This window comes from Neohortaea acidophila, assembly GCF_010093505.1.
Source record: "Neohortaea acidophila strain CBS 113389 unplaced genomic scaffold BDY17scaffold_8, whole genome shotgun sequence".
Lineage (NCBI taxonomy): Eukaryota > Fungi > Ascomycota > Dothideomycetes > Mycosphaerellales > Teratosphaeriaceae > Neohortaea > Neohortaea acidophila.
The window spans coordinates 1,154,678-1,179,276 of NW_022985517.1; the positions used below are offsets into that span (position 1 = coordinate 1,154,678).

Genomic DNA, 24,599 nt, shown 5'->3' on the forward strand with positions numbered 1-24,599 from the left:
GTTGAAGTGATGTGATGTGATGTCTTACAGGTGTCTTTATCCAATTTGCTGTTTGAGAGTGGGCGGAGGTTGGTTTGGTCGATGTGGGGTTTTGGTGTGAAGTGGGGAGTGAGGTTGTTGGCGGGTGAGGTTGGAGGTGGGGCTGCTTAAGCCTCCAGCCAAGCACATCATCAGCTCGTGGGATTGTACAGTCCGGTCAGATGCGAAAAGGACAAAGGCAAAGCAGTATTGACCGCTGTCTCGTGCGAGGCAGTACGATCAATTTCAAGGGCTCGACGTATGCAAGACCGGCCAAAAGCCAGGGCTACCCACTCCCATCCTCCTCCCTACGTAAACCACGTCCATCCTCATATCTCACTCAATGCCAGCCAGCCGGCCGCAAGGCAAACGCCACGCTATGTGTCCAACAATGAAGCACCAATCCCCATCTACTCTACTACCCAAAGTAAGCCCGGACCGTCTGCTGCGTCTCCGCCGGCAGGCCGGCGAGCAGCTGATTGGCGTCCAAGCCCGCCGTCTGCACCAGCTTCCTCGCCGTCGCGACCGCCCGCTGCGCCGAATTGCCCTGCAGCGTCTCCGCCTCGAGCGCCTGGGCGATGTACGTGAAGCACTGGGGGGCCTTGGCCATGACTGCCGCGCTTTGTCTACATCATCACATGGTTAGCAGGGTTGCAAGTCTCGGGAACACAAGGGCCAACTCACTCATCCACCAGCTGTCCCAAGAAGGCATAAGCGTACGGCGCCGCCTCCTCATCATTCACCACCGGCAGCGTGTCCACCCACAGCGCCACCACCTCGCCCACATTCTCCACCTTTGCCCGATTGAAATGCAGAATCTTCGCAATGCTAGCGCACGCATTCTCCGTAGCAAACGCGTCGTCTTCGCTCCGCGCGTTCGCGCGCTGCGTCACCTGGAAGAGAATGGGAAGGCTGTGGTTCGCGAATTCTGCCCAGGCATCCCCGCCTTTGTGCGCGGCTACACCTGCACCGTAGCAGGCTGCTTGGCGGTTGGCGGGCGCGTCGTCGCGCATGCCATCTAGTAGCGGCTGGATGATGTGCGAGCTGTAGTGCCACGACGTGGCACCGCAGAATTCGAGAACGTCGTCGAAGATGCACAGGGCCCATTGGCGCTGCGTGGCGTCGTGGCTGGTGATGAAGACGTCGTAGTAGTTGAGCAGACGCTCCCAGTGCGGCAGGAAGGAGGGGCCTTGGTGCTTGAAGATGGTGTGGAAGGCCTTATTCATGTCGGAGAGCAGGGTTTGGTCGTCTTCGATGGCGAATTCCTCGTCCTCGCCCGCCTCCTCTCCATCCTCTCGCTCCTTTGCTTCATCTTCTCGCTCCTTCACCCGCTGCTGGTAGTCTTTGAGCACGCTCTCTGCGGAAGTAATGAAGATGGCCATGTGGTCGTTTGACAGGCAGTCCTTGCCCGTCACCTCCACCGACTCGTAGAAGCACTGGTACATTTCTGCCAGAGTCTCGATCGCCGGCTCGGTCTCCAGCACTTCCAGCACCTTTGCAATCGTCTCCTGCCAGAGCTTGACGTATTCCTGAGAATTGAGACCGTGCGCGGCCTTGAAGGAGCTGAGCAGCTGCGGAACCGCCTTAGCCGAGGCCACGCGTACAGGGTCGTGGAAGAAGAAGGCGAGGCCAGGTATGGCCACATTCTCCATAATCTCAATCACGTACGGCGCGAAGCCGGCTTCCAGGTACTGCGCGTAGATGGTGATCAGCTCGACCGCCATAAACTTGTCCTCGAGTGTGCTCGTCTTGATGCCGATGTATTTGCCCTTGAGCGGCACCAGCTCCCAGCCTTCTTCCTGCTCGAACTTGGCCACGTTCTCCTCATCATCCAGCAATTGGATGTCAGCCTTCGCCTGCGCCAGCTTCATAAGAGGCGGCATAACGGCTGGGAGGTATGGGACAAAGTCTTGACCGAGCACTCTACACATTCGGCCCCAGCAGTGAAGCAGATAGCTCTCTTGAGGATCGTCGTCATCCACGATGCCGGCTTGCACATTGCCGAGGGTCTGGACGAGGGTGAGAGCGTCTTGTCCCATCTTCTCCTTTCCGACAGCCAAGGCGATAAGTGTAGCGCATTCCATGGCTTTCGCGCGGAGGGGTCGAAGTTCGCGCTCGTTAGGCTGTTGGAGGACATTGAAGAGAAGAGGCATCAGACTGCCGTACCACTTGCCAAATGTGCTCTCGGCCGAGTCGGCTACTGTGGCGATGGTGCTCAGAGCCTGCTCCTGCACAAATCGCTTGGGACTTTGCAGTAATTGCATCAGATTCTCCAGTAAAGTGTCGAGGTAGGGTTCGAGGATCTCCTTTTCTGCTTCTTCGCAGAAGTTGACCAGGGCCGCCGCAGCATGTGATTGCACTCGGGGTTCGGGAGCACCCAAGACAGGGATGAGGGCGGGTAGAACGATGCCGTGGTATTTTGTTTGCATGGTCCCCTTGAAGTCGGTGCTCATCTGTCCGAGGGCATTGCATCCCGCCCATCGTACCCGGGGGTGTGGATCGCCGAGAGCAGGCACGACGAGATCCAAGACTTTATCCAGCTCGCTCTCCATAAGCTCCTGACACCCTTCCGAGATTGCGGAAATCGCCATCAATGCCGCGTGTCGGTCCCTCCACGCACCGGAAGCGATCATGCGCGGAAGCCAGTTGAATGTTGGCGGGAGCACGATCTGCCCGCCCAGCTTATTCGCCAATCGATCCATTGTCTGCTCGCCGGCCACGTGATTCGAGTCGCTCTCATCAAAGTCCAAGTCTTCTTGCGCGTTCCACTCTTCTGCGTTGTCATCATCCAGCCCGACATCGGTCATGAGCGACAGGCACTGCGTGACCATATCGTTCGTGTAGTTGGGGTCTTTCTTGCACATGGCGGGATTGTAATCGGCAAAGGTAGCCATGAGTTCCAACGCATTCTGCCTCGCCTGGTCATCCAGCTCTTTATCCTGCACCATACTAATGCACAGCGTGACGAGCTGGGAAAAGACGTTTTTGAACATCTTCGACGCCGTCTCGGTAAGCTCGATGATGGCCATCAACGCCTTGGACAGCAAATCCGACTCTTGAGACTCTTTCAGCGGGACAAGGGTGTTGAGAATGTCCGGGATGAGGCCGTAGTACTTGGGCTGTGACTTCTTGGTGAGTGAAGCGAAGAAGGAGGAAAAGGCGGACATGGTGGCCAGGCGGACGTCGGCGCTGTCGTCCTTGATGCCCTTCTCGAACACGCCATACGCCACACTCTCATGCTGCTTCTCGATGATGCCCGGGGTGGTCTCGAGAATGCGGAAGGCGGATTCGCGCACGGCGGGATCGGGGGATTGGCTGGCCTGGAAGAGAGCATTGAGCAGCTCGGGCCAGGTGTCCCGCGAGCCGTCGGGGTTAAGGACTTGCTCGTCTGTGTACTGCCGCGCCACCTCTGCCACCGCATCGGACATTTTGTTTCTGACGGCCGCCTTGGGCTCTTTGGCATGGCTCTCGAGCAGCTTCGTGCGGATCTGGCCTCGCTGCGCATGGCCCAGGTGTAGGAATATCTCCTTGTTCTCGTTGGTGGAGGGGTCTTTGGAGGTGCGGGTGGAGATGCGGCGGAAGAGGACAGCGGCAAAGGAGCGAGACTGGACGTGAGTTAGTTCTGGCCTCCGAGCCTGGATCGCGCGGCGCGTAAGGGGGGTGGTATGCTTACCCCTTCATCTGGTGAATCGTGCATCTGCTCCGCCAGGCCCATTAAGAGCATGTCGGGGCGTTGATTGACCCATTCTGTCGTCAGGCGCTCCTCGGCCTGTGAGCGAGCGGAGTTGTCGGTGGACTGGAGAGCCTGGAGGAGTTGGGTGAGAGCGGTATGCGCCTCTGGCGGGAGTAGCGACATTATGGGCGTGGCATGCGATTTGTGTGTGCCAATTCGAGGGGGTGTGATTGGTGGGATCGGGGGAGTCCAAGGAGTGGAGGTCGGTAGCAGTTCAACAACCACGGCACAGGGGGTGGTATGTGTTGGTTGGAATGGGGGCAATAAAAAAAGTTGCTGTCGTGAGCCGCAAGCTGGAAATTTTTGGCCGGGGTGTGGCATTCAATTGTGTGGGGAAGGTGCGACGCGCCCTGCCTGCGCACGGACTTCCTGGCCCAGCGCCCCGAACGCGACCGCGACATCATCTCTCTTCCCTCCCCTTCATCTGATGAATAACGCCAACACGCGGAAACGGTTGCATATCACGACAATGTATCTGTCCTACTGCCCGTCTAGTCCAGTATGCCCGGCCGATATCGAACCCACCGACCGCCGTCGCGAAGGATCGAGCGGTCCTTCAACGCCTGCAAAACCGTGTCCCAGTCGCGGCAGCGATGCGTGTTGCCCCAACCGCTCGTCCCCTGCGGCCAATGATGCACATCCATCGGGGGCTCGAGGGTCAGGTCGGCCTGGCACATGAACGATTGCCTGAAGTACTCCACGCAATGCGGGATATGCCCGCTTCGTTCATGATCGAGCTTCTCGCCCTGCTGGAGGAGGTGGAAGGCCGACTTGAGTGTTCCCAGGCAGTGGATCTGATGCATCAGTGTCGTTGCCCACGCTTGCGTCCCCTCTTCCCACTCTTCGTCTTCGCTTCCCCATTCTGATAGGAGCGCGCCACCGCTGAGCTCCTTGCCAGGTTGACTAGTCAATGCAACCCAGCCGCCTGGCTCGGGAGTCAGCCGTCGGTGGATATTTTAGTCGGGAGTGAGCAACTTACTTGGGTAGATGTCGGCCCATATCGAGTGTTCGTCCCCTGTGGTTTGATTGTAGAACACCTTGGGGTTTGTGTCGACGAACCGGTCGTCCTGCTCCCAAAGAACTTGCCTGTATGGAACTGGTCTAATCAGCGAATAGCTAAACAATATAGGCCGACATCAGCAACTTACTGCTTCCAAACCAAGGATCATGATCCACACTCGAATCACACAGCTGCCACGGACGGGAGACGTAGACCGCGAATCCGACAACAAGCGTGCACACGTTCGTCACAACCAACAAAAGACAAATCATCGGCCAAGGGAAGCGGCTCCGAGAACCATCATGCTTCTGCCATCGTGTTGAGATGGGTGAATCATCCATCAGAGGTTGGCTCGAGCTGTCCTTTGACGTTGATTCCATCGTGGAGACGACCGACTCAGATGTCCTGGCTGTCCTGTACGGGCAGGCGATTGAACCAACTCGGACGGCAGGCATGAGTATTCGAAATGACCGCTTATACGGCTCCGCCGTGCGAAAAGCGCGCGCCGCTCATTCTCCCACAACGATCCCTTCCATCGATGCAACCCCGCAGGTCATCATCCCGTCCATACAGCCGTGGGAGTGCCGCACAAGTGCGATCGGCGTCGATGTCCTTCTTTTAGGCAGCTCTTGATTGTGCTAGATGGGCATTGCTTTGTCTGGGAAGCTAATTCATCCGCTTGCACAACTACTGCACCCTGTATATCTTATGTACGCTAATTGCGGCTGAGGTTTGGCCATTTACCCACCGACGTCATGCTCTTGAAGTGTCTGTTTGAGAGTGCTGTGCACGCTAGGGTGGATCCACCCGGAGCCCTATCGTCTTTCAGCCGGTTATACTGATGTCCCTGTACTCTGAAGAGGTCGTAGGCCATGACGCGATTTGACTTCAGTTATGAGAACATATCGATACTATGTACATCTCTGCAAGTCGGGAAGCCTGGATGCAGTGGAGTCGTCGCCGCAAAGATGGAATACTGCTCCGCCTCCCCATCCTGGGACCGTTGTAGACTCTCAACCACTTTCCGGTGCATCTCGGCGCAGTGAGTGGTATGCGCCACCTTTCCGACGGCCTCTTCGACTGGTCGACCCGCAGCAACAGCGCGATGGAATTTGCGCACGGCAAACGAGCAATGTGCGACGTGATACTCCAACGTCGTGTACGCTACTGGACTCCTCGAGAGCTGTTCTTCGTTGATCGGTTGCGTTCGCGCCTCATCTGCCCAGAATGACCATGGCCCCAACGCCTTGAACTCATCCAGCAGTTCTCTGTCGATGCAGCTCTCCGGTAGCCACTCGTCCATCATCACGTCGAACGTGCAATTGGCCGCCTTCGCCTGACCTGGTGTTCGTCCACATGGGAATCGTAGCGGCTTCACCTGTCTGGTGGTGGCATGTGAATGTCTGATTGTTGCGTAGACGGCAGATGCGAGAGCGAGCAGTGTGGTCAGCAGCGCGGCGAGGGCTCCTATCCGGTACAGGCTGACTCGCTTTCGATCCGAATGTAATGCCGCTGTGTCCAGTGATGAGCTTTCCGTGTCCACGGGCTCATATTTGATGTCCTCGGCGCTCCACATCGTTCAACAGTCGAGCAATGGGCGGTCCTGCGAGGGAGACAAGTCGAAGAATGTAAGACTCGTGCTGTAAGATACGGCCAATCGTTCGCGGGCCCCCGTCCGTTCCTCTCGATCGTTGATCGGTTGAGAGGCATGGAATGGCCCAGTGTCCCAAGGAAAATTGCTGCCGGCTACGCAACGCCTCGTTCTACCGACAAGCAAACAAGTAATCGAGATCAAGGAGCTTGCAGCTTTCACAAGCACACCCTTCGAAGCGATGATTTCATCTCGCAGTGAGCGAACTGATCACCACAACCCCCGACGATACTTATGCCTTGACTTGGCCTAGTCAATACCGCTACTTGACGATGCACAATTCGCCCCATGGCGTCGTGTTGCAAGGATGGAAAACCTTGGTTATATGCTGCATACTCTACGCTACTGCAAGGCTAAATCCTTCGGGGATCGACAGCCTTGAGTGGAGACCCCCTCCCTCCGCAAGCCTGACTGTGGGACGTCTGCGATGTTTCACTCCTCCATCTGTTTGGCAACATCGACCGCCTTCCATCTCGACGATGTCCGAAAAGTTCAAACCGCGATACGACGAGTTGGAGCAGGAGGAAGATGCCTCTGATATTTCGCCCCGAACGGCCGTGCAGCCAACCACCATCGGCTGGAGAAAGACAATATTTGCGGCGTTCCTCGGCGCCATAATAGCCAGCGCAATCGTCTCCCTCATCGCCCTTCAATGCTACCCCCAGGTCCGCTACAAAGCGCTCAGCGAAAGGCCGTGCGGACACTCGGCCGACGAAGCAGAAGCAGCGGGATGCATATTCGATCCCATGATGAATTCCTGGCTGGCTCCAGACTGCTACGACGAAGAGCTCTCGATGGAATTCCGCAGTTGGCGAAACTGGACCTTCTACCGGGATGAGAATGCAACGCAACCGCTGACGTTGGAGGAGTTCTCGCGCGTCGGTCAATGCTGGGGGACATGGGAATTCCACATTGCTCACTGCGCTTTTGCCGTTCGCAAACTGCAACGTGCGGTCCGGAATGGGTGGAAGCTGGAGAGAGCTGTGGCTTCGGAGGAGCATGCCGCGCATTGTTTGCACACCGCCAATGTTACGTTTACGCTGATTGAGCTGGCGAAGGAGAGAGGGGAGCATTTCTCGATGCAGGACATGGGCACCGTCTTGCATACTGGTTTCCCGACTTGTCTTGAGATGCGGAACTACCTCCCTTACAAAGGTGTTGTTTTATAGCGAGGAGGTTGGCGAATTGATTCATATTCGACGTGAAACACATATTTACCTGTCGCGGCCGGCACCATAGCGGCTCAAGCTATCAGGAAAGCCTTTGAGAGTCATCACAGATGAACATCACCCCCCGTAGGAACGAGAGCCACACATCCACGAGTTCGCTATCGAGGGCAGCAAACATGACGGCTTCCAAATCACCCTTCTACATGCCTGCCTCTGCGTCATGGAAGTATTTAGCCGGCCGTGAGCTAGCAGCCTTGCCCTGGACAATCCCTCCCATCGAAGCCGTCGATCTCGGTAAGTAGTACGTGCGCTCCTCCACCCCATTCACGAGTATTGTCGACGGCGCCCGATGTAACCTCAAGCCCTATCTCGATGCCTCTGTACTCTGGTATCGTCTGGCGTCCGTCGTTTGACGTAGAATGGAATGCACCAACGCTTCAACACCACCGCTAGGCGTACCTAGCGCTCAAGCTATGATGACAACCACGCATCGCCTTGCCAACTTTGCCAATTGCACGAACGATCATCGCCACGCGTAGACCCAGCTCGCTTCCCCTCTTTGATCAGCTGCCTCTTCGGCAATGGTCGTCTGCAAGCTCTCGAGCTCCCGGTGATCTCATGGGATATCCAAATGGAGATCAGCGAAAGGACACTCAGTGCAGTAAGGTATACAAAGTGGACACCGCGGTCTTTCAGGGGTGCTCGTTGACCAATGGCTCGACACATACCGTTATAAAGGTATACTAAGACAGCTGCCCAGCAATTCGCTTCAATCAGCCTTGTGGAAGCCATATCAATCGTTTTCGTCCAATCCAAGCCCAATACATCCGCTATCAACCAACATCCCAAGCAAAATGCAGCTCTCCAACATCGTCCTCCTCGTCGTTGCTGCCTGCAGCTCGACCGTCCTCGCCGGCCCGGCGCCCTTCGACATCACAAAGAGGGCCGACAGAGCCCAGGCCACGGCTCTCAACATCGTGCCGCGCGATGTCACGGTAAGCGTCAACAAACGATGATGGGACGAATGCAGCACTTTGACTGATATACAATCCCTACAGATCACTTGCAGCGGCTACGCCGTGCCGCTGTCTAGCTATCCCTCGGAGTGCTCTGCCAACGACAACAAGTGTGCTTGCTCCCACGATATGAACCCTCCGACTGCGTCGTTGCCTCCGGTTGGGAAGTAGACTGCAGTGCCTGGATCAGGGTCGACTTGACCGAGCTGTGGACGGCTGTACTCCACACATATACAGATAGCTTCGTATTCATACACTCGCTTCCGTTGTTCAGTTTGTCTTGAATAAGTCTACTGGGGCTACAGAAGCTACAGCTCAGTCTTCTCAGCGCCTTTCGCAACGCTCGCTCCGACCCGAGGTTTCTGCACAGCCTGATCGATGTAAGAAGTAATGTCCGTCGACAACGATCGACCAAGAACCAATCCATGAACGTCGAGAGCCTCAACAAATACCTTCCCATCAACGTAGCCCCGAGCTTGCAATCTCGTCTCAAACCCAGTACGAGCCGCACTACCAATCAAAACTGCGTCTCCGCTTCCTTCGCGGTAGAAATTCCAGGACGACACCTCGGTCGCGCCATTCCAGCTAACGTAGTAGACTGTGACGGCGGACTCTTCGTCGAGACCGTAAGCAAATGCTTTCATCGCCGGCGGTTCCTGAGGTTGCCCGGTGAAGTTGAATTTGTAGGCGCGGTAGGTTACGAATCGTTTACTCGCAAACTCGGCCTCCATCAGGAGTCGACCGTCGGTGGCGTGCTCGGAAATGTGGCAGTTCTCACTCCATCCTCCGAATACATGACCGCTGGGTAATCTTTGCAGATTGCCTCGGGCTCCGGAAAACCGTTCGCCTGGACGGACGATGCGCTTCGTGACGTGAGCTGACATATTCTTCTTGTCTAGTCGGACAAAGAGGGCGGAAGTGTAATTTGACGTTCTGACAACCTCGTCTCCGCCGTTGTCGAGGAAGGAGATGGTCTCGTAGTCGTCGTTGAAGTCGATCCATTGAGCATCGTGCTGCCGCGAGAAGTTGAAGCCTTGCAGGGCAAAGTCGGAGCGCTTGCCTCCCAACCGCCATAACACGGAGCCATCGCGGCCAGATACTTTGTAGATTGCATCGACGTATCGGCCTGAGATCAGGTAATCGCCATCTGCATTCTTGTCGACAGAATTCGGGTGGAACCAATTCCACGTGTTCTCCTTGATGTCGTCCGCCAGGGGAAGTGTCGATTCTTCGAGAGACACATGAGGGTACGCATGCCATCGGAAAGTCACCTCACCCGTCTCGAGATCTAGCTCCTCAAACCCAGGGTTTTGAATCCATCCTGCTCGATGCTGGCTGCTGAGGTTCGTAAGGTCAGCACGCTCCGACAAGACGGTGATGTACAGCGCGGCCTTTCCGTCGTCGATTAGCTTCAATTCATGCATGTTGAAAATATCAACCGTCGGAGGAGCTTCAATGGTTTGTTGGAAGTTGTAAGAACTGTTCATAATGACCCCGCGGCCAACTGGATCGTTGGTATGAACGTTGAAATTGACAATGGCGGAGAGATAGGAGGTGCCATTCGGCGCCTCATACGCTCGGAAGTCGCAGGTGTTCTGATTCCGGAATTGACACGCACCGCTCCAGACCAGATTGCCGTCGCCGTCGAAGATATGCGGTCCGGTTTGGCAGGCTTGGTAGTACTTTGCGGCATGGTCCTTCTGATAGATGTCGCCGTACGGGCCTACGAACCAGTATCCTCGATCCACTTCGTCCGGTTCGTACATGGTGACCCGGAACTTTGGTGCCTTGAGTTCGGGGCGCTGCAATGGTCATGAGCAAAGCGATCTTGCGAGGCTGTTGAACAACTTACCGTCACGAAACTCTCGAGATCTCCATCGTCTCCCATCGCCAAATCAAAGGCGGCGTTGCAGAAGTGCAGAAGGGAGAGCACAACTGTAAGCCATGCCGCCATTCTTTTGCTACCACTGTGCATCGTGTCGATTCGGACGGCGGTGATATTAGCAACTAGCATACCACAACTGGCAGGAACGAATATTGCAGTCACACTGTCAAGGAACTTCTCTCAGCGAGACCGCACTGCGTACGATATCCTCGGGAATAAACATCCGCCATTCCCAGTGCACGTGTGGGAGCACGCGATAGCCATCGATGGAACAAGCAACGCTAAGAGGCCGGGGTGTCTTGGGGAGCAGGTGCTTGGGTTGCCTGTGCGTAACGGTACGGTCCACTTGGATAACTATCCCACTTCGAGTAAACCGTGCCATTTCGAGTAAGTCGCTGGCGTAGCCTGGAAGCCTGCAGCTGAATACACTAAGTTAGCTTTCCAGCTACTTGTAGCCTGAGACTAATGCATTGCAGATCTTCGACCAACTTCGACGTCAGTCGCCGAAGACGATTGCATGGGATTTGGAAGACGAGTAATATTACCCGATGATGTTGGATGCCAATTAGCCGGCCATGGCGATGTCGAAAGCCAATGACCGACGATGCCTCTTGCACGCCTGATCCAGCTGGGTGCCAGCAAAGCCGTCGGCGCAAAGGTCAACGTTGGCATCGACGCAGCTTGTTAGCCGCAGGCTTGCTTCCCCCCGCCGATTCGCCCTTGGGGCCGCCGCAGTAGTGGTGGCAGGTAGGATAGACAGAAACCCAAGGCAACGAGAACAAGAGGGTTCGTAGACGCCATGCTCTTCAAGCCATCATAAATGTCGTGGGATGCAGCCTGCGGTGCACCATCTGCCATTCGCTGCTCACTTTCGAGAAAGTACGCCGTCTCAAGCGAGCATCCAGCGTCTTGCCAAATCGGTGCCTCGATTGACGAATTTCGAATCGGAGTTCCGTCGATGGCAACAGCTTCTGCAACGATGCACCTGGAGGCACCGCCGTATGAGTAGACCGTCTCGAATCCTGTCTTGTTCTTTCTTCCGGAGTAGACGAAACCTTCCGGCTCGTTGTGTTTCGAAGTGTAAAAGTTCCAGTAGGCAACATCGGTGGCACCGTTCCAACTCACGTAGACGAGAGTAACACACTCGGATGCTGACGTCGAGTGCACTATGGCTTTGACTGTGGGTGGATGTTGCGGCCTCCCTCGAAATCCGAAGAACTTGTACGCCCGATACGTTGAAAGTCGATCCGAGAGGAAGCGAGCCTCCATCAGAACATCGCCGTCCGCGGAATGCTCCGACACGTATCCGTCGTTTGCACTCCAGCCGACGAAGATGTTGGTATCGGGCAAGATTTGCATGTTCCCTCGCAGGTGGCTGAGTTGTCCATCTGGGCGGTCCCACTTTTGGATCAGAGAAGCCTTCATTGTCGTGTGGTCCAATCTGATCAATTGGGCTGAAGAGAGATCTGCGGTCATGTCGATGCCGTCGGAAGCGTTGTTCAGGATCGAGATTCTACGAGCATCGTTCAGTTATTACCGTGATTGCTAGGACGGAGGCATGCGCGGCTTACATTGTCGTTGTGCCGTTTGCATCAACAAACCTGGCATCGTGCTGTCTGGAGAAGTTGAAGCCTTGCAATTCAAATGATGATCCGACTCCTCCCAGTTGCCACAGAATGGCACCCGTGCGTCTCGAGACTTTGTAAATGGCGTCAGTATGTCTTGCGGTAACTAAAAAGTCGCCGTTCGCATCACGATCAACGGTGTTGAGGTGACTACTCGGGGTGATTGTGGTCAGCTGCCTTGAAGCTGGATATGCCATCAGAGTATACGTACATCCAGTCCCAAACAGAGCGATCGCCGGGCTCGGGCTCTGGCTTGGTGGAGGCTGTGAGAGGAATGTGGTCGGAACAATTCCACATGAATCGTGGTTGACCGGTGAGAAGATCAATCTCTGCGAATCCCGAATCGACGAAACCCCACGAGAGATAGGGATCGTTTGACCATTGAGTGGGCGTATCGTATAAAAGTAGTGCGGATGAGCCATGGTCGGTCACTTTGAACTCGTGCATATTGATGCTTATGCCCGGGATCGGGGTGAAGACCTCGTTAACAATCGAGTAAGTGTCGTCCAAGATAAGAGCGGCGCCCTGGGGATATTTTGCGGACGATCGTGCAGTCACGATGAAAGAAAGCGCCGGCGCTCCGTGATATTCGATCTGGCGAAAGTCGCAAACCGAGCGGGTTGGAAACATGTCAGCCCCACTCCAGATCAGCGTCTGCGAAGTGAATTAGTGTGACTGTTTTCGTCAATGCCCGGCCGTGAAGACTGCAAATACCCCATCGTCCGCGTAGATATGAGGTCCGACCTGTGCGGGTACGGCGAGTTTGCCGGGATCCCGCTGGACAAGGTCTGCGTACGGAGCAACAAACCAGAAGCCCCCGGGAGTGGTTCGTGAGGCATCGTGGTTTGTGACATTGAAGATTGGCGGTCGCAAGGATGGTTCCTGCCAATTGAAGTGTTAGCATTGCGTACGTTCGGCGAACCTTTGGACATCTTGCTGAACAATTACCGAGACGAAGCGCATAAGATCGTTGTCTGCTGAGATGCAGTCGATCATTCTGATCCACAGGCATAACAGCGAAGCGCCGGCAATTGACCGCTTCGCTCCCATAATTCAATGCGCAACGCTGCGAGTTTTGTATTGGGTCGGCCGTTCATCAAGTACAAGAGTACGTCCTGCGATAGGCATGAAGTCGGCGAGATGCGCTAAAGTGGGTTAAGCTTCTCACGCACTTCCATCAAGTTGCCGGTAACGTTACCTTACCTTACCTTCTCCCACGCTTGCTTCTCGATCCATTGCTGTGGTTCAAGGACACAGTCTCGCGCCAATATGTACAAGACGGCAGTGGCCGTCGCTGTCACGGCCATGCTTGGCTACAGCATCATATCTCAATCCAACCCACTTGCGGCAGTGCAACAGTTTACGGAAGCCGCCTTCTACTCCGGGTTCCACTGTCAACCCGCACCCTACACCATGCGTATTCTGATGCTTGACCCATTGATCATTCACCTAGAAAACTTCATCACGCCTGAAGAGAGACGGCATCTACTCGAAATCAGGTGAGGAACTCCGATCATAGTCAGCAACACAATGCTCACTCCCTGACTCTGCTCAGTGCGCCGACATTGGAGCGATCAAAAGTGGCAGCCAAGAATGGATCGGAAATCTTCTCAACCTACCGAACGAGCTTGAGCACATATATCGATCGAGAGGATGCGGCCGCGCGCTGCATTTACGACCGCGTCTCGGAATTCCAGGGCTACGAGCCTGTCGACAACGTCGAGTCCATCCAAGTGACGGCGTACGCAAAGGGACAGCAATTTCGAAACCATTTCGACTGGTATGGATCCGATGCAAACGTCACGAAAGACCGCATTACCACCTTCTTTGGCATCCTTGAAGCGGATTGTGATAATTGCGGCACTCATTTCCCCGACATATCGGCGAACTGGACGGGGCTGGACGAGAGATGGTGTCGCATCGTGGATTGTGATGCAGAGGCACTGACTGTTTTGCCTCTTCCCGGGAGTGCGTTGTTTTGGCGCAATTTACACATGGATAATACGGGAGATCGAAGGACAAGACACGCTGGCTTGCCTCTATCACGCGGTACGAAGACTGGCTTGAACATATGGACACTGCGGGAGATTGAATCTCATAGCCTTGTAGCCGACCAGCAATGATGCGCTCGATGTGCAGAGCATCCTTTCAACTGACTTCTTCTTTCCCTCCAACACATCTGATTTGATGTGCCTCTCGGCGTGGGAGAAGATTTGTCACCAATTTAATGACCATGAAGATGTCCGGATGAATCCCTGAAGCTCATCGAGAGGTAGCCAGGGCCGGTCGGTAAAACCATGTCATGCGACGCACCAAACAGCAATCAGCTCGGCACCGATTGCCATCCATCCATCCTCCATATCATGGTGCAGTACATCTGCGTCATCTCTTCATCATCGCATACCCTCGCCCTCACTCGCATCCCTCGAAACGTCATGTGAGACAGCGTGTCGTCTAGCGGGTACAGCATCTTGTTAGTACAGTGCAACGTCGACGATCAATCGAGTCAGAAGAGATGCAGCCATCAACGAGCCGATCAACGAGCTCAAAGTGACGATCTTGATTGGTAGAGTGGCTTGCCCTTGGTAGCGCCATCAGGCATCCGGGGTAGGCGGGCTAAGGCTGTGGCTAGTTTGGGAGCTGAGCTGAAACGGCCCACAAGGCTCGCGCGCTTGGCTGGAAGTGGAAGGAGTGGATTAAGCGGGAGGGCAGGCATAAAATGCGTATAGCCGGATCTGCGGGCGTGGACATTCCGCGTGCTAGCTATGCGTTCCGCGCTTGACGTCGTCGGTGTAGTTCGACCTCTGCTCTTGTGCGATTGCTTCTCCGCTTGTGGTGATGGACGTGGAAAGATGGCCAAAGATCAGGGATCGCTACCACGCCGGCTTGTATGGCTTGGGGTAGCCTTGCTGGGTCTCTGCATGCTGAATCAACTGGGCAATGTGCAGGTTCTCAGCGGACTCCTGCCCTTCGCTGGCCTCACATTGTGCGAGAATCCCAAGTACACTGCACGAATCCTGTCTTACGACCCTTTGATGATTCATTTCGAAGACTTCATCACCCCGGCTGAGAGACGACATCTACTCACAACTTAGTACGCCCTTCTCCTCAACCATTCGTCGTCATATCAATGCTCACGGCAGACCAGCAAGCCAAATCTGAAGCGATCGCGAATGCAACTCCCAAACGGCTCGCACGTCGTAACACCTCGCCGAACGAGCGAGACAGCCTGGGTCCCGAAAGACGATCGAATAAGCGAGTGCATCGCAAACCGCGTCGCCGAGATCCAAGGCTACGACACCCTACCCGATATTCAAACGCTGCAGCTCGTCTCCTACCAAATTGGGCAGGAAGTGCGGCCGCATTGGGACTGGAGAAGCGGGCGGCCGGATCTGCCTACGACGTTTTTTGGCATCCTCGAGGCGGACTGCGAGCATTGTGGGACGCGGTTTACGGAGTTGACGGCTGACTGGCAGGGGGCTGATCAGAGGTGGTGTCGCATTGTTAATTGTTCTGCTCCGACGGTTGAGGTGCTGCCCTTGCCTGGGAGTGTGCTGTTTTGGAGGAACAATCATAACAATGGCGAGGGCGATTACCGGACGAGACACGCTGGCTTGCCGCCTACTCGGGGATCCAAGGTGGGGTTGAATATATGGACCAAGGTGGACATTGGTATGGAAGATTGATGCTGTAAGCTTGCGGTTCGTAGATTCGTTGTAGCATTATGAGTGGATGGGGTTCAAAGGTTTGCTTCTTGCACCTGCCTTTGCTCGCTCCAGAATATCTTGATCCAACACCTTTGACTCTTCCGCTTTCAGTGTCATCCATTCCCCTTTCGTGGCAGAGGTCAGCAAGTCCGTCAATACTAGAAGTAGGGCGACGTACGTATTGCGGAGAAATCTCGACAGGTGTGAGTGTGTTCCGAATCGACGCTTTGCTGGCCGGTGATGGGATCGAAGCGGGTGACTGGTACCGGGGTGAGGTCGGAGGAGCATTGGATTCCCTGGCGGATGATGTCGATGCAATGGTCTTTGCCCGTGGAGGAAGAGTTAGCGAGCGCTGGAGATCACGACCTTCAATGACTTACCGACGTGGTAGAGCTGCAGCTCGGCGGTGAGGCCGTGGTATGGTCGAGCGCGGTAGTAGTCACTGTAGACTTCCTTGCGGATTATGTTCTTCGGGCTGCTTAGCTGACTGGACAACTTGGAAACGTTCTCAGAGCGAGGCTGGACAAACCAAGCAATGCAGTGTGTGCAGGACATCGATCCTGCTCGATTGTGTTAGTTCAAGGGCATATACCAAGGCGCACTGCTGGATTGTGAGTACGCACCCGACTCTGTAATGTCCAGTAGCTTCATCACGCCAGTACTTCTGGTAGTCCTCCCCCCATGTACTCCTCGCTTCTTGCTCGGTGATGTAGAAGTACTGGTTGTCGAGTAGATCGTCCCAATTACGATCCAGCGCGGGACTGGGCTCGCCAACGTAGATCCGAACGTCCTCGCGAAACTGCCGTGGTGGCACTGCAGTGAAATTGAATGTTGAGGACTCGGTGAAACGGACGTTCTTGACCCGGGCGGTGTCTTTTGCAGGGACTGTGGATCGTCAGATCGAAGGATGGCAAACGATGTTCTTGCAGACGTACCAAACTCCCCGGCGCGAATGGCCGAGATTGACGACTGACATGCTGGTATCTGGAGCCAGTGTACAGTAATTAGAGTGATCAGAGCGGTTGCCAGAATCCAAACGACAGAGAAGATGAAGATTGCCCGGTAGGTAAGGACAACGAGGCCATTGGCAAGAGAAGTAGACGGTGCGTTGTCACATTTGTTCTCTTCTACCTCTCCTCCTTCCTGAAGCGGAGTGTAACGAGGGAGACTCAATGGGAACTTCAACACCATGATAATGCGCAAGTGAGGCGGAGAAGACGAGAGTTCCGACAGTGGCCAGGCTAGCAGCTTAATAGTTCAGCTCGAGGGCGATCGTCCATCCGCTAGGCATTTGAGTTCTGCGGTACTGCGCGACATCATACCTGCTCTGAATAACGCCGAAAACCGTAGAGATCGATTTCTCATTCTCAGAGGACATTCACTTGATTTTAAGTGAGGGTAAAATGCGTATAGCGTTGATACAAGAGCTTCGACAGTGTGCAAGTGTGTAAGAGGATCCAACATCTCCACAAGGCTGCAAGAGTGGGCGCAATCCAGTATACTTGTTGCCAGATTGTGCAAGATCGAGCAAAGTAAAACACGTATTTTCGGTACATATCACTTCGTCAATCAGTACGTTTCTTCGTCTCTTCCTGCCCATCACCCTCCTTCACGTCCGCGGCAGTGTCCTCATCATCCTCCTCCCAATCCTCCGCATTCTCATCCCAGTTGTCTAGCTCTTCGGTGATGCTTGCCTTGGGTACCGCCACCGCTCCCGCAATCGAGTCTCCACCCGCCTCAACAGGCACCACTCCGCCGGCATCTTCATCCCTCACCAAACCCAGCTCCACATCCTCTTCGTCCCCTTCCGGCACATCGTCTCCCGGCACAATGTCATAATGTCGATTCTTTCGTTTCCGCTCGAGCATGCGTTTGTGATACCAGCTGCACAACGCCAGCGCTAATGCCGATCCGACGACATTCGCGACGATGTCAAAGGGGTCGAATTCGCGGCCGTTGTTGGGGATGAGGCCTTGCACCACCTCCGAGCCCACGCTCAGGCCAGCGGTGCAGACGACGAGGGTCAAGTGGATGCAGCGGCGACGTGAGGTCTCGATGATCCAGTAGAAGGTGGCCTGGTAAAAACATGTCAGAGGGTTCTGCCGGAAGACATCATTGCATGCAATGCCGAATGCCAGGCACCAGCCTCTCGCAGAGTCTGCTGCCATTGTGCATCGACAGCGGGGTTTTTGTGCTTGGGAATCACGTACTGAGAGTAAAAAGAACGTGACAAAGTGTAGGCCCTTGTCGCTGCCCAGCGGAGTGGGTATACGGGTGGTAGAGAGGCCGAGATATGCAGCGAGGAGCACGAGGACAGCAAAGGCAGCTGGGTTTGCTGGTTAGCACTGGTCATTGCCCTGGGGGATAGTAGGCGATTCACCCGCAAACGGTTGCCGTATACGTGCGGCCGGCATCACCGCGCAGTATTTAGCATTTTCTCACACCCATTAAGGCAGTGAAGTGAAGGTGGTGCAGTGAACACGAATGCCACCTGAAACACGTCGATGCTTACATAAGCGCGACGTGACGCCCGCCGTGCTCGAACCTCCGCACGTCGGTCTCAAACTTTCCACCAAACCTCACTCCAACTTGCACGCGGAGAAGCCAGAGCTGAGCGACCGCAAGCCCACGAGAATCATCGAACTGCCACGCAACCATCGATTCTCATCAATCAAGTGACGTTTTCATCATCCTTGAGTGTTGCCGCTTTCGATGAGACCAATTTCAGCCCGCCAAACCCCAAGTCTCGCCGGGCGCGCACCCTTCCCCTCGCTTGTAAGCGGGGAGAGACGGGCAGCGACGCGGGGATGACCTCGACGCCTCAACGCGCCCTCCCCAACGGCCATCATCCCCGACCCAATGGCATCAATGGCAGCGCACGTCGCGGTGTCAGCATGACAAGAGATGGCACTGCAGGCTCCAGCCTGGGCCTGCCCCCAGCCAGTGAAGTCGGGGAGGAGATGCGGGAGGAGGACGATCCGGTGCACGCTGCTCTGCGGGCACGATGGCTTCAACAAGAAGACACCATTACCACACTCTTCAGCGCCGATGCTCAGGCAATGCGCAAACAACTCAAACGTCGCACTCCCCATGACGAGTCCACCACTGAGTCCGCTCAGCGCGAGTACGATGCCAAGACTTCAGCGCCGCCTCGAAAGGCCGCTCGCGTAATCGTGGAAGACGACTATGGCGATGACGACAGTGACGAGGAAGATGACACTGCCAAACAAAGCCCGCTCAAGTCCAAGGGTGCTTCTACCCTCACTACCACCGCCACACGCTCCCCCGCACCATCAACCATACCCCCACCTCACCGAAGCAATACCGCCACTTCCACCGAACCCGCCAAAAGCTCCGAAGATGTGCGCAAACAGTTGGAGGAGGACAAGAAGTTGGCTGCAGAATCAGCGAAGCGCACCTTTCAGGGCATGTACTTCACCTTTGAGTATGATGCAGATGCCATGCTTGAGCAGCAGAAGTTGGATGAGCTGGATCGCGAGGTGGAGAATGAGATTTCAGGTGGGCCCAACACCTCATCAGGGGCACAACAAGGAGCTGGCTCATCATCGGGTGCCGCAGCCACACAAGGCACGTTGGGCAGTGCAGATCTCGGCGCATCGAGCCTGACCCTCAAGCACCTCATCGCACGCATTGACTCAAAGCGCTTCCTGGTCAAGGCTTCAGATAACCAACTCAGAACGCTCATCTCGGAAGTTAGAAAGGGTCGCAGCAAATGGGCGTCGGAAGATCGAGTGGGGCAGGAGGAGCTCTACGAAGCGGCGGAGAAGGTTCTCATGGAGCTCAAGGCCATGACCGAGTATGCTCAGCCCTTCCTCCAACGCGTGAACAAACGCGACGCTCCCGACTACTTCAACGTCATCAAATACCCCATGGACATCGGCACGATGCTCAAGAAGCTCAAGTCCTTTGCGTACAAGAGCAAGAAGGACTTTGTGGACGACCTGAACTTCATCTGGAGCAATTGTCTCAAGTACAATCAAGACCCCGCGCACCCGCTCCGCAAGAAAGCACTCTACATGCGCAAGGAGACGGACAAACTCACCCCACTCATCCCCGAGATCACCGTGCGTGACCGGGCAGAGGTTGAGGCCGAGGAACGCCGACAGCATGCCCTGGATGCGGATGAAAGTGACGATGATGACGCCCCCATCATGGCATCGAGAGGAAGGACGGCTCCCAAGAAAGGGGTAAAGGGTGGATCGGCCTCATCAAAGCGGCCGCCTACCTTGGCTGTGGATGAACTGTCATCTACGCCGGCGCCCGATCCCAAACCAGCAATGCACCCTCTGGCTTCCGGACTTCGCAATGGAGCTCTGCGTGCGGACTCTGAAGTTCACGACGCCAGTTCAGCAGGCTTCAATACCCCGCCCCCGGGAAACGCCACGCCGTTGGGCTCGTTAGGCGTTAACGGCGTGCATGGGAGCGGCGCACCAGGCAGTCAAGCCGATATCACGGAAGTGGATGCTACCGGTGCATCAATCGTGAGCTCAACGGAAGACGCAGAAGAAGACGACACGGAATTCAAGGGGTGGAAGCAGGTCACGAAGAAGGACCGCGCACAGGCCGCCGCCGAGCGTCACCGTCTGTTCGTTGGCGAGCAGTTGAAACACATCAACGTCGACGAACCTGCACTGCTCAGAACGAAAGCGGGCATGCGCAGGTGGATGCGACAGCAGAAGATGGCGCCATCCGAGCGACCGTCCGCAGAAGGAGAGATGGATGAGGGATTTGGTGATGTGGAACAGACCGCGCAAGGCGAGACACTTGCTGAAGGGATTGAGAAGGACGAAGATTCCACCCTTCCCGACTACTACACCTCCCTCTCCGCCATTCCCGACATTGACGCGAAGTTGAAATGGATTACCGACTCTGAAGGCTACGCCGTGCCACAAACAGATGAATGCATGCGCATGTTCCCTCGCGAGCAGTTCAAGTCTCCCGAAAGCACATTCACGAAGAAGATGGAAGCCAACATTCGCCAAATGCAAGAGACGCGGAAGATCTGCTCGAAGATTGGTGTCGTGAAGCAGATGCAGATCCAGGCACAGGTGAGTTCTTCCTCGCTCCTCTCACACACTTGACGGTACTAACATCATGCAGACCTACCAGAACCAATTCCAGAAGTACGAGCCTCAGCCGTTTGTCGAGCAGGACGTCGGGCCTGTTGTTGTGTCAGACGACGGACCCATCATGGCTCCGTGGGTCTGCCGCGCGGCATTCAAGCGCAGTATCGGCAAAGTCTTCTATCAGGCTGGCTTCGAGGAATTCCAACCCTCCGCGATGGAGGCCATGACCGACATTGCATCCGACTACTTTGGCGCGCTGGTGAACAGCTTCAAGAAATTCCGCGAGCCGAGCAAAGACGACGAAGGTCGCCCTCGCTTCACCTTTGAAGAGCAAGTCTTGCATGCTCTACATGAGAATGGCCTGGATATGGAAGCGCTTGAGACGTACGTCAAGGACGATGTTGACCGGCTGGGCTCGAAGCTGGGCGTGGTGCATGAGCGGATGAAGTCGCATCTTGCAGACTTGCTTGTAAGATTGACTCCTCCCTCCTGCAATCTGATCGTAACTAACAGTATCCTGCAGCGCCCCGCACTTGGCGACAGCGCAGGTGTCGATGGTGTCGGCGCCTTCAACGACGGCAGCGAGCAGTTTGTGGGTGGCGACTATGCCGAAGAAATTGGAGAAGACTTTTTCGGCTTCCGCGAACTCGGCCTGGCCGACGAGCTTGGCTTAGAGTCGCTCAGTGTGCCTCTCCACCTGCTGCAGAACCGCGTGCACAGCGCCTACCAATCGCAGAATCAAGGTCCTGTGGCTACGACCGGCCTCACCTTCGAGCCCCCGCCTGCCTACGAACCGATTACAGTCGACAACCTGTCCAATCAGATTGGCTTGGTGCACGACTTTTTTCGCGAGAAGCTGCGCAAGAACCACGACGAGCCTTTGGTCGAAGACGAAGACTTGCCGCAGAAGCAACGCTTCCCGAAACCGCGCCTGCCGCCTACGGGCAAGATCAGCTCCCCGCGGAAGCGTCCGTTGCGCGAGCAGCAGCAGGCCGCGAAGAAGAAGCGTAAATTGGAAGAGAGCGGGCTGGGCAATAATCAGAAGTCTCAACAGCCGCCCATCTCGAAGCTGAAGTTGGACTTGCCGCCTCCTACCACCACCCGACATGCACCAGACGATTCCAATTCCGCGGTCGATCCGGAGAAGGATGGCGATGTGGGGACTGCCGACAACAACGCGTTGATCAGTCCCGAGAGCATTGCTGCTAATTAGGGGTCAAACTCCCTTCCACTGACCGGCGCGGAATTGGCATCGAATGGCGCAGGGAAGAAGCGTACATTGGAAGAGAGCGGATTGAGTGAGGACCAACAGCCGCCTGCACAGAAGCGGAAGCGAGGGATTTCGCCTCCTCCGACAGCACGGACGCTTGAAGCGTGGAGGAAGCGCAAGATGCAGGAGGCCGGATTGCTTGGTGTGCCAGCATCTCAACTGTTGCCTGCGCAGAAGCAGAAGCTGGACAGTATCCTGATGCCGCCTCCGAGATGGACGAATCGCGCGGACAGCGGGTTGATGCCCACTTCGACAGACGAGGAGGATGATGCCGAAGAGGAGGACGATCCGCCCGATGAGGTTCCCATGAAGAAGTACAAAGGATATTCGAAGTCGATTCGAGCGTTTGCGATGGGTACGCCGGGGATGGAGGAGGGTGGGCCAGAAGACGACGAGATTGAATTGTCGCCTGGTTTGAAGAAGATCATCGACGGGGTGCTGATGCCGCCTCCGGAGTGGACGAGGCACGAAGACAGCGGCTTGCCCGAATGGAAGCCTCGACAGACGCCTGCTTCGAAGCAGCAAGGGCAGAAGAAGATACCAATGTCCGCCAAAGCGAAGAAGATCCTGGACACGCTGCTGATGCCGCCTCCGAAGTGGACGAGGCACGAGGACAGCGGGTTGCCTGACCGGAAGCCTCAACAGAAGTCTGGTTCGAAGAAGACGCACAAGACGCCATCATCGATCACGACGACGGAGGGCGCAGGGAAGAAGCGCAAGTTGAAGAGCCAGATGGAAGAGGACGACGAAGATTATGAACCGCCCTGGGTGGAGGAGTTGGAGGGGCCGTGGGTTTCGGCAGCGAAGAGGCTCAAGCTGAACAATGGCTCTTCATCGTCTTTTGGTTTCCGGAGCCCGGGGACGCAGCGGCAGACATCGAAGAAGCGCAATCGGGTCATGGACGAGGACGATAATGGACTGGATGAGTGGGCTGCGGATCTCAAGAAGGGCAAGCCCAAGAAGACTGGATCGGGGAAGCAAGTATCTGGTCAGTCGTCACTTTCGGGGCGTAGACTGGAGACGCCACCGCCGACGTCGCGGACGCGCAAGGCGGAATTCAAGGACAAATTCGACCACGACTCCGACGAAGAATTCGACGACCTAGATCTTGAACTGCTGGGGATGCTGGGGACGCGGCATTCGAAAGGGAAGAAGCGCAAGCTGAAGGAGACCGACTTGGGCAATGAAGAGTCTGTCCAGCAGCCGCCTACTTCGAAGCCGAGGTTGAGTTGGTCACCCACATCAACCAGCCCCCGCGAGCTCAAGGGTTACATTTCGCCCCCTACCACGAGCCCACAAGCGCCCGAGGGCTACATCTCCGCCACGGAGCTCCAGAGGAATGCCAATGCTCGCGCTCCGGACCCTCTCGATGTCGACGCCATCACCGCCGAGGATTTTGAACTTGATGAGCGCCTCCTGGATGCCCTGCTCGCGGACTTGCATGGAGATGACCAGCAGCAGGAGGTGAACGTGAACGACGGCAAGATTGGAGAGAAAGTATGCGACGAGGACGACGGGTGGAACTCCGACATGGACGCCCCGTCTGTCGACGACGATTGATGGGTGAAATTCCCGACGAGGCCGAGGGGGTTCAGGTGCCGGGTCGTGACTCCTGGATATCAACTCTTCGGCTGGGCTTAATTCGACCACCACGACTGTTTCTTTCCTTTTTTGGGTTTGGCGTTTGGGCTGGGAAAGGCACCGGTGGAGCGGGACTGTTTTTCATACCCACAGCTTTTGCTGTCTGCTGCTACTACTGTTTTTTTGCATCGAGGCTTTTCGCACGAACGGGAAGAGAGTGCTGAGCCGCGGATTGTGTATTTGGCTGGGACCGAGACGGGACAGCGCGGCGACGGACTGCACATGCCACGTACGGCACATGGGAGGAGAAGAGAAAGGGAGAATTTCAGAAAAGGGGCAAGCAGGCTTCGTTGGATTTGTTACGCCAGTTGGAAAGCACGCAAGGGGAGAAAGAAGGGGGCGTCGGCAGGGCAGGCTGGACGAGCGAACATGGGTATGCCATGGTGCTGGGTTACATGGAGCGGGCTTTCGGGCTTTGCAACCATTTTCCCCATGCTACCGTGCATCACTCGTAGTGAGTTTGGCTTTGCGTTGTTGGTTGGACTCTCTGATTTTTTTGCTTGCGTGCGAGCTACCTAGCTTAGTGGATTGAATGACTTGCTTTCCCCGTCTTGTTGTCCTCGTGTCTCACTGTGCGCTCTCATGTGAAGAAGTGACGTTTGCGGGTATTCAATGACGTAACATTCGCCTGTCTCAATGATATTCAACCTTCCAGATCCTCCGCACAAAGATAGCAATACATCGAAAAGAACTTCATCAACATTCGTACAAGTCATGAACATCCCTTCCGCCTTCACTTTTCGATATCCGCCAAATCCGCTTCCAGGCCCAGCCAGGCACCCACAGCACCAAGATAT

At 55.7% G+C, this 24,599-nt stretch overlaps 12 protein-coding genes across 12 annotated transcripts; 5 read left to right on the top strand and 7 right to left on the bottom strand.

Moving 5' to 3' along the window:
* Positions 1-218: 218 nt before the first annotated feature.
* BDY17DRAFT_269519 (armadillo-type protein) lies at positions 219-4,033 on the bottom strand. The gene is made up of 3 exons (XM_033731935.1): positions 3,692-4,033; positions 703-3,623; positions 219-644 (listed from the first exon to the last, which is right to left on the bottom strand). Exons 1-3 carry the CDS (start codon positions 3,872-3,874, stop codon positions 437-439), a joined length of 3,312 nt encoding a protein of 1,103 aa, XP_033588079.1. The 5' UTR covers positions 3,875-4,033; the 3' UTR covers positions 219-436.
* A 143-nt stretch (positions 4,034-4,176) lies between these two features.
* On the bottom strand, positions 4,177-5,414 carry BDY17DRAFT_301458 (uncharacterized protein). The gene is made up of 3 exons (XM_033734249.1): positions 4,900-5,414; positions 4,731-4,847; positions 4,177-4,676 (listed from the first exon to the last, which is right to left on the bottom strand). The coding sequence occupies exons 1-3, from the start codon at positions 5,204-5,206 to the stop codon at positions 4,243-4,245; spliced, it is 858 nt and encodes a 285-aa protein (XP_033588080.1). The 5' UTR covers positions 5,207-5,414; the 3' UTR covers positions 4,177-4,242.
* Positions 5,415-5,643: 229 nt separating this feature from the next.
* Positions 5,644-6,684, bottom strand: BDY17DRAFT_355208 (uncharacterized protein; the record flags this gene model as incomplete). The annotated part of the gene is made up of 1 exon (XM_033738258.1): positions 5,644-6,684. Exon 1 carries the CDS (start codon positions 6,325-6,327, stop codon positions 5,644-5,646), a length of 684 nt encoding a protein of 227 aa, XP_033588081.1. The 5' UTR covers positions 6,328-6,684.
* A 169-nt stretch (positions 6,685-6,853) lies between these two features.
* Positions 6,854-7,603, top strand: BDY17DRAFT_301461 (uncharacterized protein). The gene has a single exon (XM_033734250.1). The coding sequence runs from the start codon at positions 6,882-6,884 to the stop codon at positions 7,569-7,571; it is 690 nt and encodes a 229-aa protein (XP_033588082.1). The 5' UTR covers positions 6,854-6,881; the 3' UTR covers positions 7,572-7,603.
* Positions 7,604-8,425: 822 nt separating this feature from the next.
* BDY17DRAFT_326198 (uncharacterized protein) lies at positions 8,426-8,758 on the top strand (the record flags this gene model as incomplete). The annotated part of the gene is made up of 2 exons (XM_033737474.1): positions 8,426-8,566; positions 8,630-8,758. The coding sequence occupies 2 exons, from the start codon at positions 8,426-8,428 to the stop codon at positions 8,756-8,758; spliced, it is 270 nt and encodes an 89-aa protein (XP_033588083.1).
* Positions 8,759-8,895: 137 nt separating this feature from the next.
* BDY17DRAFT_326199 (ASST-domain-containing protein) lies at positions 8,896-10,541 on the bottom strand (the record flags this gene model as incomplete). Its single annotated transcript, XM_033737475.1, has 2 exons — positions 8,896-10,389; positions 10,440-10,541. 2 exons carry the CDS (start codon positions 10,539-10,541, stop codon positions 8,896-8,898), a joined length of 1,596 nt encoding a protein of 531 aa, XP_033588084.1.
* Positions 10,542-10,878: 337 nt separating this feature from the next.
* BDY17DRAFT_336331 (ASST-domain-containing protein) lies at positions 10,879-13,029 on the bottom strand (the record flags this gene model as incomplete). Its single annotated transcript, XM_033737937.1, has 5 exons — positions 10,879-11,985; positions 12,044-12,247; positions 12,309-12,751; positions 12,812-12,979; positions 13,009-13,029. 5 exons carry the CDS (start codon positions 13,027-13,029, stop codon positions 11,157-11,159), a joined length of 1,665 nt encoding a protein of 554 aa, XP_033588085.1. The 3' UTR covers positions 10,879-11,156.
* A 228-nt stretch (positions 13,030-13,257) lies between these two features.
* Positions 13,258-14,271, top strand: BDY17DRAFT_301465 (oxidoreductase-like protein). Its single transcript, XM_033734251.1, has 2 exons — positions 13,258-13,596; positions 13,653-14,271. The coding sequence occupies exons 1-2, from the start codon at positions 13,367-13,369 to the stop codon at positions 14,218-14,220; spliced, it is 798 nt and encodes a 265-aa protein (XP_033588086.1). The 5' UTR covers positions 13,258-13,366; the 3' UTR covers positions 14,221-14,271.
* Positions 14,272-15,781: 1,510 nt separating this feature from the next.
* BDY17DRAFT_301470 (uncharacterized protein) lies at positions 15,782-17,145 on the bottom strand. The gene is made up of 6 exons (XM_033734252.1): positions 16,740-17,145; positions 16,428-16,689; positions 16,334-16,364; positions 16,185-16,272; positions 15,983-16,126; positions 15,782-15,929 (listed from the first exon to the last, which is right to left on the bottom strand). The coding sequence occupies exons 1-6, from the start codon at positions 16,993-16,995 to the stop codon at positions 15,820-15,822; spliced, it is 891 nt and encodes a 296-aa protein (XP_033588087.1). The 5' UTR covers positions 16,996-17,145; the 3' UTR covers positions 15,782-15,819.
* Positions 17,146-18,255, bottom strand: BDY17DRAFT_355214 (uncharacterized protein). The gene is made up of 3 exons (XM_033738259.1): positions 18,185-18,255; positions 18,015-18,130; positions 17,146-17,879 (listed from the first exon to the last, which is right to left on the bottom strand). The coding sequence occupies exons 1-3, from the start codon at positions 18,216-18,218 to the stop codon at positions 17,370-17,372; spliced, it is 660 nt and encodes a 219-aa protein (XP_033588088.1). The 5' UTR covers positions 18,219-18,255; the 3' UTR covers positions 17,146-17,369.
* Positions 18,256-18,863: 608 nt separating this feature from the next.
* Positions 18,864-22,104, top strand: BDY17DRAFT_254035 (uncharacterized protein; the record flags this gene model as incomplete). The annotated part of the gene is made up of 3 exons (XM_033731392.1): positions 18,864-20,873; positions 20,926-21,360; positions 21,415-22,104. 3 exons carry the CDS (start codon positions 18,864-18,866, stop codon positions 22,102-22,104), a joined length of 3,135 nt encoding a protein of 1,044 aa, XP_033588089.1.
* A 177-nt stretch (positions 22,105-22,281) lies between these two features.
* BDY17DRAFT_326204 (uncharacterized protein) lies at positions 22,282-23,721 on the top strand (the record flags this gene model as incomplete). Its single annotated transcript, XM_033737476.1, has 1 exon — positions 22,282-23,721. The coding sequence occupies one exon, from the start codon at positions 22,282-22,284 to the stop codon at positions 23,719-23,721; it is 1,440 nt and encodes a 479-aa protein (XP_033588090.1).
* Between the last annotated feature and the right edge of the window lie 878 nt (positions 23,722-24,599).

Excerpts from the sequence above, each read along its gene's own strand:
- BDY17DRAFT_269519 (XM_033731935.1), bottom strand. The coding sequence starts at position 3,874 with ATGTCGCTACTCCCGCCAGAGGCGCATACCGCTCTCACCCAACTCCTC. Across the intron at positions 3,624-3,691 it reads ACGATTCACCAGATGAAGGG|TCTCGCTCCTTTGCCGCTGT; the intron begins GTAAGCATACCA and ends ACTCACGTCCAG. Across the intron at positions 645-702 it reads TTGGGACAGCTGGTGGATGA|ACAAAGCGCGGCAGTCATGG; the intron begins GTGAGTTGGCCC and ends GTGATGATGTAG.
- BDY17DRAFT_301458 (XM_033734249.1), bottom strand. The coding sequence starts at position 5,206 with ATGCCTGCCGTCCGAGTTGGTTCAATCGCCTGCCCGTACAGGACAGCC. Across the intron at positions 4,848-4,899 it reads TGATCCTTGGTTTGGAAGCA|TTCCATACAGGCAAGTTCTT; the intron begins GTAAGTTGCTGA and ends TGATTAGACCAG. Across the intron at positions 4,677-4,730 it reads ATGGGCCGACATCTACCCAA|GCGGCTGGGTTGCATTGACT; the intron begins GTAAGTTGCTCA and ends CTCCCGAGCCAG.
- BDY17DRAFT_301461 (XM_033734250.1), top strand. The coding sequence starts at position 6,882 with ATGTCCGAAAAGTTCAAACCGCGATACGACGAGTTGGAGCAGGAGGAA.
- BDY17DRAFT_301465 (XM_033734251.1), top strand. The coding sequence starts at position 13,367 with ATGTACAAGACGGCAGTGGCCGTCGCTGTCACGGCCATGCTTGGCTAC. Across the intron at positions 13,597-13,652 it reads CGGCATCTACTCGAAATCAG|TGCGCCGACATTGGAGCGAT; the intron begins GTGAGGAACTCC and ends GACTCTGCTCAG.
- BDY17DRAFT_301470 (XM_033734252.1), bottom strand. The coding sequence starts at position 16,995 with ATGGTGTTGAAGTTCCCATTGAGTCTCCCTCGTTACACTCCGCTTCAG. Across the intron at positions 16,365-16,427 it reads ACTGGACATTACAGAGTCGG|GATCGATGTCCTGCACACAC; the intron begins GTGCGTACTCAC and ends ACAATCGAGCAG. Across the intron at positions 16,273-16,333 it reads TGCACACACTGCATTGCTTG|AACATAATCCGCAAGGAAGT; the intron begins GTTTGTCCAGCC and ends AGCAGCCCGAAG.
- BDY17DRAFT_355214 (XM_033738259.1), bottom strand. The coding sequence starts at position 18,218 with ATGCCGGCCGCACGTATACGGCAACCGTTTGCGG. Across the intron at positions 18,131-18,184 it reads TATACGGCAACCGTTTGCGG|CTGCCTTTGCTGTCCTCGTG; the intron begins GTGAATCGCCTA and ends CAGCAAACCCAG. Across the intron at positions 17,880-18,014 it reads TCACGTTCTTTTTACTCTCA|GCCACCTTCTACTGGATCAT; the intron begins GTACGTGATTCC and ends TGTTTTTACCAG.